General features: G+C 44.0%; 1 protein-coding gene across 1 annotated transcript; it reads left to right on the top strand.

The window, feature by feature from the left end:
* The first annotated feature begins 6,741 nt into the window (after positions 1-6,741).
* Positions 6,742-11,149, top strand: LOC125383251 (extensin-3-like). The gene is made up of 6 exons (XM_048401574.1): positions 6,742-6,790; positions 7,224-7,309; positions 7,697-8,014; positions 8,771-9,223; positions 9,494-9,757; positions 10,832-11,149. Exons 1-6 carry the CDS (start codon positions 6,742-6,744, stop codon positions 11,147-11,149), a joined length of 1,488 nt encoding a protein of 495 aa, XP_048257531.1.
* Positions 11,150-13,444: the final 2,295 nt, after the last annotated feature.

The following is a 13,444-nucleotide window of genomic DNA, read 5'->3' as shown; positions in this document are numbered from 1 at the left end:
CTCTTTAGAATCTACAAGAATCCAGATGCACACACTGTTTTGAATATACAAGGATCCAGAGGCACACACTCTTCAGAATCTATAAGGATCCAGAGGTACACACTCTTTAGAATATACAAGGATCCAGAGGCACACACTCTTTAGAATCTACCAGAATCCAGAGGTACACACTGTTTGGAATATACAAGGATCCAGAGGCATACACTGTTTGGAATATACAAGGATCCAGAGGTAGACACTCTTTAGAATATACAAGGATCCAGAGGTACACACTCTTTAGAATATACAAGGATCCAGAGGCACACACTCTTTAGAATATACAAGGATCCAGAGGTACACACTCTTTAGAATATACAAGGATCAGAGGTACACACTCTTTAGAATCTACAAGAACCCAGAGGCACACACTGTTTGGAATATACAAGGATCCAGAGGCACACACTCTTTAGAACCTAAAAGGATCCAGAGGCACACACTCTTTAGAATCTATAAGGATCCAGAGGAACACACTCTTTAGAATCTACAAGAATCCAGAGGTACACACTCTTTAGAATATACAAGGGTTCAGAGGTCGTACTCTTTACAATATACAAGGATCCAGAGGTACACACTCTTTAGAATATACAAGAATCCAGAGGTACACACTCTTTAGAATCTATAAGGATCCAGAGGCACACACTCTTTAGAATCTACAAGAATCCAGAGGCATACACTGTTTGGAATATACAAGAATCCAGAGGCATACACTGTTTGGAATATACAAGGATCCAGAGGTACACACTCTTTAGAATATACAAGGATCCAGCGGTACACACTCTTTAGAAAATACAAGGATCCAGAGGTACACACTCTTTAGAATATACAAGGATCAGAGGTAGACACTCTTCAGAATCTATAAGGATCCAGAGGCACACTGTTTGAGATGTACAAGGATCCAGAGGTGCACACTCTTTAGAATAAAGAAGGATCCAGAGGTAGACACTCTTTAGAATCTATAAGGATCCAGAGATACACACTCTTTAGAATATACAAGGATCCAGAGGTACACACTCTTTAGAATCTACAAGAATCCAGAGGCATACACTGTTTGGAATATACAAGAATCCAGAGGCATACACTGTTTGGAATATACATGGATCCAGAGGCACACACTCTTCAGAATATACAAGGATCCAGAGGTACACACTCTTTAAAATCTACAAGGATCTAGAGGTACAAACTCTTTAGAATCTACAAGAATCCAGATGCACACACTGTTTTGAATATACAAGGATCCAGAGGCACACACTCTTCAGAATCTATAAGGATCCAGAGGTACACACTCTTTAGAATATACAAGGATCCAGAGGCACACACTCTTTAGAATCTACCAGAATCCAGAGGTACACACTGTTTGGAATATACAAGGATCCAGAGGCATACACTGTTTGGAATATACAAGGATCCAGAGGTAGACACTCTTTAGAATATACAAGGATCCAGAGGTACACACTCTTTAGAATATACAAGGATCCAGAGGCACACACTCTTTAGAATATACAAGGATCCAGAGGTACACACTCTTTAGAATATACAAGGATCAGAGGTACACACTCTTTAGAATCTACAAGAACCCAGAGGCACACACTGTTTGGAATATACAAGGATCCAGAGGCACACACTCTTTAGAACCTAAAAGGATCCAGAGGTACACACTCTTTAGAATCTATAAGGATCCAGAGGAACACACTCTTTAGAATCTACAAGAATCCAGAGGTACACACTCTTTAGAATATACAAGGGTTCAGAGGTACACACTCTTTACAATATACAAGGATCCAGAGGTACACACTCTTTAGAATATACAAGAATCCAGAGGTACACACTCTTTAGAATCTATAAGGATCCAGAGGCACACACTCTTTAGAATCTACAAGAATCCAGAGGTACACACTGTTTGGAATATACAAGAATCCAGAGGCATACACTGTTTGGAATATACAAGAATCCAGAGGCATACACTGTTTGGAATATACAAGGATCCAGAGGTACACACTCTTTAGAATATACAAGGATCCAGCGGTACACACTCTTTAGAAAATACAAGGATCCAGAGGTACACACTCTTTAGAATATACAAGGATCAGAGGTAGACACTCTTCAGAATCTATAAGGATCCAGAGGCACACTGTTTGAGATGTACAAGGATCCAGAGGTGCACACTCTTTAGAATATACAAGGATCCAGAGGTAGACACTCTTTAGAATCTATAAGGATCCAGAGATACACACTCTTTAGAATAAAGAAGGATCCAGAGGTGCACACTCTTCAGAATATCCAGGGATCCAGAGGTACACACTCTTTAGAATCTACAAGAATCCAGAGGCATACACTGTTTGGAATATACAAGAATCCAGAGGCACACACTCTTCAGAATATACAAGGATCCAGAGGTACCCACTCTTAAAAATCTACAAGGATCTAGAGGTACAAACTCTTTAGAATCTACAAGAATCCAGATGCACACACTGTTTTGAATATACAAGGATCCAGAGGCACACACTCTTCAGAATCTATAAGGATCCAGAGGTACACACTCTTTAGAATATACAAGGATCCAGAGGCACACACTCTTTAGAATCTACCAGAATCCAGAGGTACACACTGTTTGGAATATACAAGGATCCAGAGGTAGACACTCTTTAGAATATACAAGGATCCAGAGGTACACATTCATTAGAATATACAAGGATCCAGAGGCACACACTCTTTAGAATATACAAGGATCCAGAGGTACACACTCTTTAGAATATACAAGGATCAGAGGTACACACTCTTTAGAATCTACAAGAACCCAGAGGCACACACTGTTTGGAATATACAAGGATCCAGAGGCACACACTCTTTAGAACCTAAAAGGATCCAGAGGCACACACTCTTTAGAATCTATAAGGATCCAGAGGTACACACTCTTTAGAATATACAAGGATCCAGAGGCACACACTCTTTAGAATCTACAAGAACCCAGAGGCACACACTATTTGGAATCTACAAGAATTCAGAGGCACACACTGTTTGGAATATACAAGGATCCAGAGGTAGACACTCTTCAGAATCTATAAGGATCCAGAGGTACACACTCTTTAGAATATACAAGGATCCAGAGGTACACACTCTTTAGAATATACAAGGATCCAGAGGCACACACTCTTTAGAATCTACAAGAATCCAGAGGCACACACTGTTTGGAATATACATGGATCCAGAGGTAGACACTCTTCAGAATCTATCAGGATCCAGAGGTACACAATCTTTAGAATATACAAGGATCCAGAGGTACACACTCTTTAGAATATACAAGGATCCAGAGGTACACACTCTTTAGAATATACAAGGATCCAGAGGTACACACTCTTTAGAATCTATAAGGATCCAGAGGTACACACTCTTTAGAATATACAAGGATCCAGAGGTAGACACTCTTTAGAATCTATAAGGATCCAGAGGTACACACTCTTAAGAATATACAAGGATCCAGAGGCACACACTCTTTAGAATATACAAGGATCCAGAGGTACACGCTCTTTAGAATATACAAGGATCCAGAGGTTCACACTCTTAAGAATATACAAGGATCCAGAGGTACACACTCTTTAGAATCTATAAGGATCCAGAGGTACACACTCTTTAGAATATACAAGGATCCAGCGGTACACACTCTTTAGAAAATACAAGGATCCAGAGGTACACACTCTTTAGAATATACAAGGATCAGAGGTAGACACTCTTCAGAATCTATAAGGATCCAGAGGCACACTGTTTGAGATGTACAAGGATCCAGAGGTGCACACTCTTTAGAATAAAGAAGGATCCAGAGGTGCACACTCTTCAGAATATCCAGGGATCCAGAGGTGCACACTCTTTACAATCTACAAGGATCCAGAGTTGCACACTGTTTAAAATATACAAGGATCCAGAGCACACACTGTTTAATTTCTAAAGAGTGTGTGCCTCTGGGTTCCTTATAAATTCTAAAGAGTGTGTACCTCTGGATCCCTGGATATTCTGAAGAGTGTGCACCTCTGGATCCTTCTTTATTCTAAAGAGTGTGCACCTCTGGATCCTTGTACACACTCTTTAGAATTTATAAGGATGAAGAGGCACACACTCTTTAGAATATACAAGGATCCAGAGGTACACACTCTTTAGAATATACAAGGATCCAGAGGTACACACTCTTTAGAATATATAGGGATCCAGAGGCACACTGTTTGAGATGTACAAGGATCCAGAGGTGCACACTCTTTAGAATAAAGAAGGATCCAGAGGTGCACACTCTTCAGAATATCCAGGGATCGAGAGGTGCACACCCTTTACAATCTACAAGGATCCAGAGGCACACACTTTAAGAGTCTGCAAAGATTCAAAGACAAATTGTTGCTAAATTGTGCGGAAATACAGATCAATACATAGGACAAGTTAGCAGGCAGTGGATCCATTCCATTGTTGCAAGACACATGAGTGCCACACAAACTTATTCTGAACACAAAAACACAAAAATTGGCAACAAGGATTCATGCTATTCAGTCTGGTGTGTGAACTTCACGACACTGTGTTTTGTGTTTCTTCCGAGAAACCACGTGCGTAAACATGGCAGCTACACGCTTCGAGGAATTTGATTCTGACAAAGACAACTTGGACATATACACTTAGAGCCTTTCACATGTGTTCCAAGCTAATAATGTGACTGATAATGATCAGGAAAAGAGCCAGTTTGCTCAGTGATATGGGTAAAAAGTTGAATACACTACTCAGGAATGTGTGTTCCCCCTAGAAACCAGGCGATAAATCATACGATTCCCTGGTAAAGTTAATGAGAAGACATACACATAAAAAAGCCCCAATTATTGTTGAAAGACACAGATTTCATAAACGTGATGGAAAGTCAGGTGAATACCTCAGAGCTAAGGCGTTTTGCTAGTACATGTGACTTTGGTGCAACACTATATGAGCACTCAGAGACTGTTTAGTGTGTGGCATAAATGAATGACTCAATTCAATGACAACTCTCGACAGAAAAGGCTCTGGGTTTTGAGAAAACTTTTGCCATAGCACAGATTATGGAACTAGCAGATATTAATGTCAAAGACATCAGGGGAAGGGAAATGCACTGGCAATAATTAAGGTAGACTGTGAAAGTGAAAGTTTTCAATATGTCAGTTCCCATAATGGACCCGGTCAAAGGTGGGCTGGTACAGACCACGTGACAGACGTGGGGGAACAAATCATCGTTCAACCGAGTGTCATTACAGGCATGTTAAATGCCGTGTCTGTGGTCTGATTGGACATATATTGAAAGAGTGTGTCATGAGGTTAAGTAGCAAATTTGTCTAACAGTTACCATGGTAACATGAAACGTAGAGGCCGTGGCCGTGGAAGAAACCATACTAGCCCGACAAGGCAATCCACAACACCAAACGGGTCACGGAGACAATGATCAACAACCATGAAGAATACCAGATATTCCATGTACAGTCAGAAGAGCTATTAAGATTGATCCATTCTAAGTGAACATGTCCATAGATGGAGAAAAGGTTGAAATGGAAATTGACACAGGAGCAACATATTCCATTATCAGTGAACAGACTTTTATGGGTTGTTGGGTATGTAGAGTCCATAAAATTTCTGAGTGATGGGATTTAAACCACGGACCTTCTGTGGCAAGGTCGGACACCTTATCCACATGACAAAAGAGGGTAACCCCGTCAGCAAGCTGACAAGGTAAAGGATGTCATCTGTGGGATGACTCCACACCCCGCTACATACTCCCCTGTCAACAGAAGGCACGACCCGGGTCGTGTAATAGGATACTGATACTGCTCAGATTTAATATGAACGTGCTCCACTCCATGTTTCCGAGTCCTGTGATAGGATTCAAACCATGGATTTTCTGACCAAAGAGGTCATCAAGCTGACAAGGTAAGGATGTCATCTGTGGGATGACTCCACGCCCTGCTACAGTCAGTAAGCCATTACTTCCATCAGAAATGACGTTGAGAGCATTTAGAGGTGCTAGTATCCTAATCCTAGGCTCGAGGGATGTGGAAGCAACATATGGCAAACAGACACTAGAGAGAAATTAGAACTGTTACTGTTAATATGTTACTGGTTGGTGAATTGAATACCATTGTCAACTTCAGCATCTGGTTGTTGGCTTCAGTATTATTACATATTTCTGCAACATTTTTCTCAACTCTAGAGAGATAATGTGAGTTTATTGATTTGTTTTTATTCTTCATCTACAAACAAGACCAATACGTGTTCATTAATCAGAACATTTCTTAAATAGGTAAACTGAAAATCTATACTCCTACATTTTAGAAGCATACCCAGGTCTAGGAACTCATGATTCAATGTAGCCTAAGCAAACAATATAATTTGTAACTGACTTCATTCTCTTTCACAATCCCTATCATCATCAAACAAGAAATAGGCTTCTCCTTACTGAAGGCGTATAAAACCATCAGCAACACAGGCAACACCTGTGGACCAAAAGAAGGTCTGTAGCCAGACTGGGAAGCACTGCATGGGGCAGGTATGTACATTCCAATGCAGATAATTAATATGTATCTATTTTCAAGTTGTTACAAGTGTACTTTTAGGTGTAGAACAGATTGTTTGCTTTGATTTAAGATGTTTCCCTCGCAGAACAGAAAGGTATGCCATGGCACTAGGCTGGACCCATCTTAATGTACTGGAGGGATGAGACTCAAGAAGCTCTCCTACTTCATTGAGACCCGTGAAGATCCAGGTTAGTATAGGTCTTCAACAACCCATCCAGCAACACAGATCCAGGTGTATGTATAGACATCTTACCCTCCCCCACTGATCATCTTACCCTCCCCCACTGATCCAGGTGTATGTACAGACATCTTACCCTCCCCCACTGATCATCTTACCCTCCCCCACTGATCCAGGTGTATGTACAGACATCTTACCCTCACCCACTGATCCAGGTGTATGTGCAGACATCTTACCCTCCCCCACTGATCCAGGTGTATGTACAGACATCTTACCCTCCCCCACTGATCCAGGTGTATGTGCAGACATCTTACCCTCCCCCACTGATCCAGGTGTATGTACAGACATCTTACCCTACCCCACTGATCCAGGTGTATGTGCAGACATCTTACCCTCCCCAGCAGATCCAGATGTATGTACAGACAACTTATCCTCACCCACAGATCCAGATGTAGGTACAGACATCTTACCCTACCCCACTGATCCAGGTGTATGTGCAGACATCTTACCCTCCCCAGCAGATCCAGATGTATGTACAGACAACTTATCCTCCCCCACAGATCCAGGTATATGTACAGACATCTTACCCTCCCCCACAGATCCAGGTGTATGTACAGACATCTTACCCTCACCCACAGATCATCTTACCCTCCCCCACTGATCCAGGTGTATGTACAGACATCTTACCCTCCCCCACTGATCCAGGTGTAAGTACAGACATCTTACCCTCCCCCACTGATCCAGGTGTATGTACAGACATCTTACCCTCACCCACAGATCCAGGTGTATGTACAGACATCTTACCCTCCCCCACTGATCCAGGTGTATGTGCAGACATCTTACCCTCCCCCACTGATCATCTTACCCTCCCCCACTGATCCAGGTGTATGTACAGACATCTTACCCTCCCCCACAGATCCAGGTGTATGTACAGACATCTTACCCTCCCCCACTGATCCAGGTGTATGTACAGATATCTTACCCTCCCCCACTGATCCAGGTGTTTGTGCAGACATCTTACCCTCCCCCACTGATCCAGGTGTATGTGCAGACATCTTACCCTCCCCCACTGATCCAGGTGTATGTACAGACATCTTACCCTACCCCACTGATCCAGGTGTATGTGCAGACATCTTACCCTCCCCAGCAGATCCAGATGTATGTACAGACAACTTATCCTCACCCACAGATCCAGATGTATGTACAGACATCTTATCCTCCCCCACAGATCCAGGTATATGTACAGACATCTTACCCTCCCCCACAGATCCAGGTGTATGTACAGACATCTTACCCTCACCCACAGATCATCTTACCCTCCCCCACTGATCCAGGTGTATGTACAGACATCTTACCCTCCCCCACTGATCCAGGTGTAAGTACAGACATCTTACCCTCCCTCACTGATCCAGGTGTATGTACAGACATCTTACCCTCCCCCACAGATCCAGGTGTTTGTGCAGACATCTTACCCTCCCCCACTGATCCAGGTGTATGTACAGATATCTTACCCTCCCCCACTGATCATCTTACCCTCACCCACTGATCCAGGTGTATGTACAGACATCTTACCCTCCCCCACTGATCATCTTACCCTCCCCCACTGATCCAGGTGTATGTACAGACATCTTACCCTCACCCACAGATCCAGGTGTATGTACAGATATCTTACCCTCCCCCACTGATCATCTTACCCTCCCCCACTGATCCAGGTGTATGTACAAACATCTTACCCTCCCCCACTGATCCAGGTGTATGTACAGATATCTTACCCTCCCCCACTGATCATCTTACCCTCACTCACTGATCCAGGTGTATGTGCAGACATCTTACCCTCCCCCACTGATCCAGGTGTATGTACAGACATCTTACCCTCCCCGACTGATCCAGGTGTTTGTGCAGACATCTTACCCTCCCCCACTGATCCAGATGTATGTACAGATATCTTACCCTCCCCCACTGATCATCTTACCCTCACCCACTGATCCAGGTGTATGTGCAGACATCTTACCCTCCCCCACTGATCCAGGTGTATGTGCAGACATCTTACCCTCCCCCACTGATCCAGGTGTATGTACAGACATCTTACCCTCCCCCACTGATACAGGTGTATGTGCAGACATCTTACCCTCCCCCACTGATCCAGGTGTATGTACAGACATCTTACCCTCCCCCACTGATCCAGGTGTATGTACAGATATCTTACCCTCCCCCACTGATCCAGGTGTATGTGCAGACATCTTACCCTCTCCCACTGATCCAGGTGTATGTGCAGACATCTTACCCTCCCCCACTGATCCAGGTGTATGTACAGACATCTTACCCTCCCCCACAGATCCAGGTGTATGTGCAGACATCTTACCCTCCCCCACTGATCCAGGTGTATGTACAGATATCTTACCCTCCCCCACTGATCATCTTACCCTCCCCCACTGATCCAGGTGTATGTACAGACATCTTACCCTCACCCACAGATCATCTTACCCTCCCCCACTGATCCAGGTGTATGTACAGATATCTTACCCTCACCCACTGATCCAGGTGTATGTGCAGACATCTTACCCTCCCCCACTGATCCAGGTGTATGTACAGATATCTTACCCTCTTCCACAGATCCAGGTGTATGTACAGACATCTTACCCTTACCCACAGATCATCTTACCCTCCCCCACTGATCCAGGTGTATGTTCAGACATTTTACCCTCCCCCACAGATCCAGGTGTATGTACAGACATCTTACCCTCCCCCACAGATTCAGGTGTATGTACAGACATCTTACCCTCAACCACTGATCCAGGTGTATGTACAGACATCTTACCCTCCCCCACTGATCCAGGTGTTTGTGCAGACATTTTACCCTCCCCCACAGATCCAGGTGTATGTGCAGACATCTTACCCTCCTCCACTGATCCAGGTGTATGTGCAGACATTTTACCCTCCTCCACAGATCATCTTACCCTCCTCCACTGATCCAGGTGTATGTGCAGACATCTTACCCTCCCCCACAGATCATCTTACCCTCCTCCACTGATCCAGGTGTATGTGCAGACATCTTACCCTCCCCAACTGATCCAGGTGTATGTGCAGACATCTTACCCTCACCCACAGATCGTCTTATCCTCCCCTACAGATCCAGATGTATGTACAGACATCTTACCCTCCCCCACAGATCATCTTACCCTCCCCCACAGATCATCTTACCCTCCCCCACTGAACCAGGTGTATGTACAGACATCTTACCCTCACCCACAGATCATCTTATCCTCCCCTACAGATCCAGATGTATGTACAGACATCTTACCCTCCCCCACAGATCATCTTACCCTCCCCCACTGATCCAGGTGTATGTACAGACATCTTACCCTCCCCCACTGATCCAGGTGTATGTACAGACATCTTACCCTCACCCACAGATCCGGATGTATGTACAGATATCTTACCCTCCCCCACTGATCCAGGTGTATGTACAGACATCTTACCCTCCCCCACTGATCCAGGTGTATGTACAGACATCTTACCCTCCCCCACAGATTCAGGTGTATGTACAGACATCTTACCCTTACCCACAGATCATCTTATCCTACCCTACAGATCCAGATGTATGTACAGACATCTTACTCTCACCCACAGATATCTTACCCTCCCCCACAGATCCAGATGTATGTACAGACATCTTACCCTTACCCACAGAACATCTTACCCTCCCCAACAGATCCAGATGTATGTGCAGACATCTTACCCTCCCCCACTGATCATCTTACCCTCCCCCACTGATCCAGGTGTATGTACAGACATCTTACCCTCACCCACAGATCATCTTACCCTCCCCCACTGATCCAGGTGTATGTACAGATATCTTACCCTCACCCACTGATCCAGGTGTATGTGCAGACATCTTACCCTCCCCCACTGATCCAGGTGTATGTACAGATATCTTACCCTCTTCCACAGATCCAGGTGTATGTACAGACATCTTACCCTAACCCACAGATCATCTTACCCTCCCCCACTGATCCAGGTGTATGTTCAGACATTTTACCCTCCCCCACAGATCCAGGTGTATGTACAGACATCTTACCCTCCCCCACAGATTCAGGTGTATGTACAGACATCTTACCCTCAACCACTGATCCAGGTGTATGTACAGACATCTTACCCTCCCCCACTGATCCAGGTGTATGTGCAGACATTTTACCCTCCCCCACAGATCCAGGTGTATGTGCAGACATCTTACCCTCCTCCACTGATCCAGGTGTATGTGCAGACATTTTACCCTCCTCCACAGATCATCTTACCCTCCTCCACTGATCCAGGTGTATGTGCAGACATCTTACCCTCCCCCACAGATCATCTTACCCTCCTCCACTGATCCAGGTGTATGTGCAGACATCTTACCCTCCCCCACTGATCCAGGTGTATGTGCAGACATCTTACCCTCCCCAACTGATCCAGGTGTATGTGCAGACATCTTACCCTCACCCACAGATCGTCTTATCCTCCCCTACAGATCCAGATGTATGTACAGACATCTTACCCTCCCCCACAGATCATCTTACCCTCCCCCACAGATCATCTTACCCTCCCCCACTGAACCAGGTGTATGTACAGACATCTTACCCTCACCCACAGATCATCTTATCCTCCCCTACAGATCCAGATGTATGTACAGATATCTTACCCTCCCCCACAGATCATCTTACCCTCCCCCACAGATCCAGATGTATGTACAGACATCTTACCCTCCCCCACAGATCCAGGTGTATGTACAGACATCTTACCCTCCCCCACTGATCCAGGTGTATGTACAGACATCTTACCCTCCCCCACTGATCCAGGTGTATGTACAGACATCTTACCCTCACCCACAGATCCGGATGTATGTACAGATATCTAACCCTTACCCACTGATCCAGGTGTATGTACAGACATCTTACCCTCCCCCACAGATTCAGGTGTATGTACAGACATCTTACCCTTACCCACAGATCATCTTATCCTACCCTACAGATCCAGATGTATGTACAGACATCTTACCCTCACCCACAGATATCTTACCCTCCCCCACAGATCCAGATGTATGTACAGACATCTTACCCTTACCCACAGAACATCTTACCCTCCCCAACAGATCCAGATGTATGTGCAGACATCTTACCCTCCCCCACAGATATCTTACCCTCCCCCACAGATCCAGATGTATGTACAGACATCTTACCCTCCCCCACAGATTCAGGTGTATGTACAGACATCTTACCCTTACCCACAGATCATCTTATCCTACCCTACAGATCCAGATGTATGATCAGACATCTTACCCTCACCCACAGATCCAGGTGTATGTACAGACATCTTACCCTCACCCACAGATCCAGGATATTGTAAACTCCCAACACTGACTCTTGCACTCCCCCTACATATTAAGGTGTGTGGATAACAAGAGATAAAAAATTTGTTCATATGTCAATAATAATATATTGATAGTCCCTCAAGGTTGCTGTCCTGGTGAACGTAATTTGAGTTGCTGGGACAATGCTGTTATCTATACTGGTTTCTCTTTTGCCAGATGCAGAGCTTTCTGAATTTTATATGACTTTCTCAAAGATGTGTTGAACATGTTTCTATGGTAACCCAACAACAGCTGTATATTTCTCTGTTATTCTTCAAACATAGTCATTGTTTTAAAGCGGTTTTCATGGATCAATACATGTGTTGCTGTCAGCAGTCAGGTAGACTGCATCAGACGACTCACTGCATGGCCACAGGTCTCCACACTGTCCACACTTCAGGTCTTCATAATGGCAGGATGGAGACTATTTAGCAGGAGACATCTCCAGAAAAAAGAAAAGGTACTTTTTCATCGTTTTCTAATCATCACTGGTTCAAACTGGATTTATTAAAATGATGTCCCTGAATGCACTTGCTATTTACACCGATAGGAAAATACATGCTTCAAAGTTGATATTTTGCTAGATATGTGCAAATAAAAAAGTTCTGTAATTTCTACCTCAATCTGTGTTTGTTCGCAGTTGATTGTAGTTCAATGGCTTACTGCTTTGTGTTGCACCATCAAGTGTTTCATTAGAATATTTTCTTTACTAAATTTGACAAAGGCATAATATTATTTCACACAGATTACAGATACACCTCCCAATACTTTGAATGGCAATTAGAAGCGATACATGTAACGAAGAGAATTTATGGATGTGCCACCACCCATCTGTCATATCATTACTTTCTTGTTCTTACAGGTACATATATATGCTCTCTGCTTCATAGCTTTCATTCACCTGATGAAGAAGTAAGCATATTCTCAAAAATGTTGTGTTCCTCCTAATAAAGATTGACACCCATAAATTCTCTGCCTTACCTCCCAAATGTACAGTAGGATAGATATTGTGTAGTTGTTTTAATGTTTCAGTTGTTCGAAATAATGTTGGTAGTACAGATAGCAGGACTTGACCATGAGGCTGTCTTACTGAAGAGTGTACAGGAAACTCAGTATCTTGGCATTCCAGTTACCATTCTGAATTCCCTGGGAAGTATACAGCCCATGCTGCCACCAGACACTAGACGGTTTTTACATTCACTTCACATATCAGGTCCCCCCATTCTCTGCTGGGTGAACAGAGGCACATTTGACCTAAGTTACTTGCCCAGGTGACAC

This window comes from Haliotis rufescens, unplaced genomic scaffold (assembly GCF_023055435.1).
Source record: "Haliotis rufescens isolate VD_foot unplaced genomic scaffold, xgHalRufe1.0.p SCAF_22, whole genome shotgun sequence".
Taxonomy (NCBI): Eukaryota; Metazoa; Mollusca; class Gastropoda; order Lepetellida; family Haliotidae; genus Haliotis; species Haliotis rufescens.
This window is presented reverse-complemented; position numbering and strand designations above follow the sequence as displayed.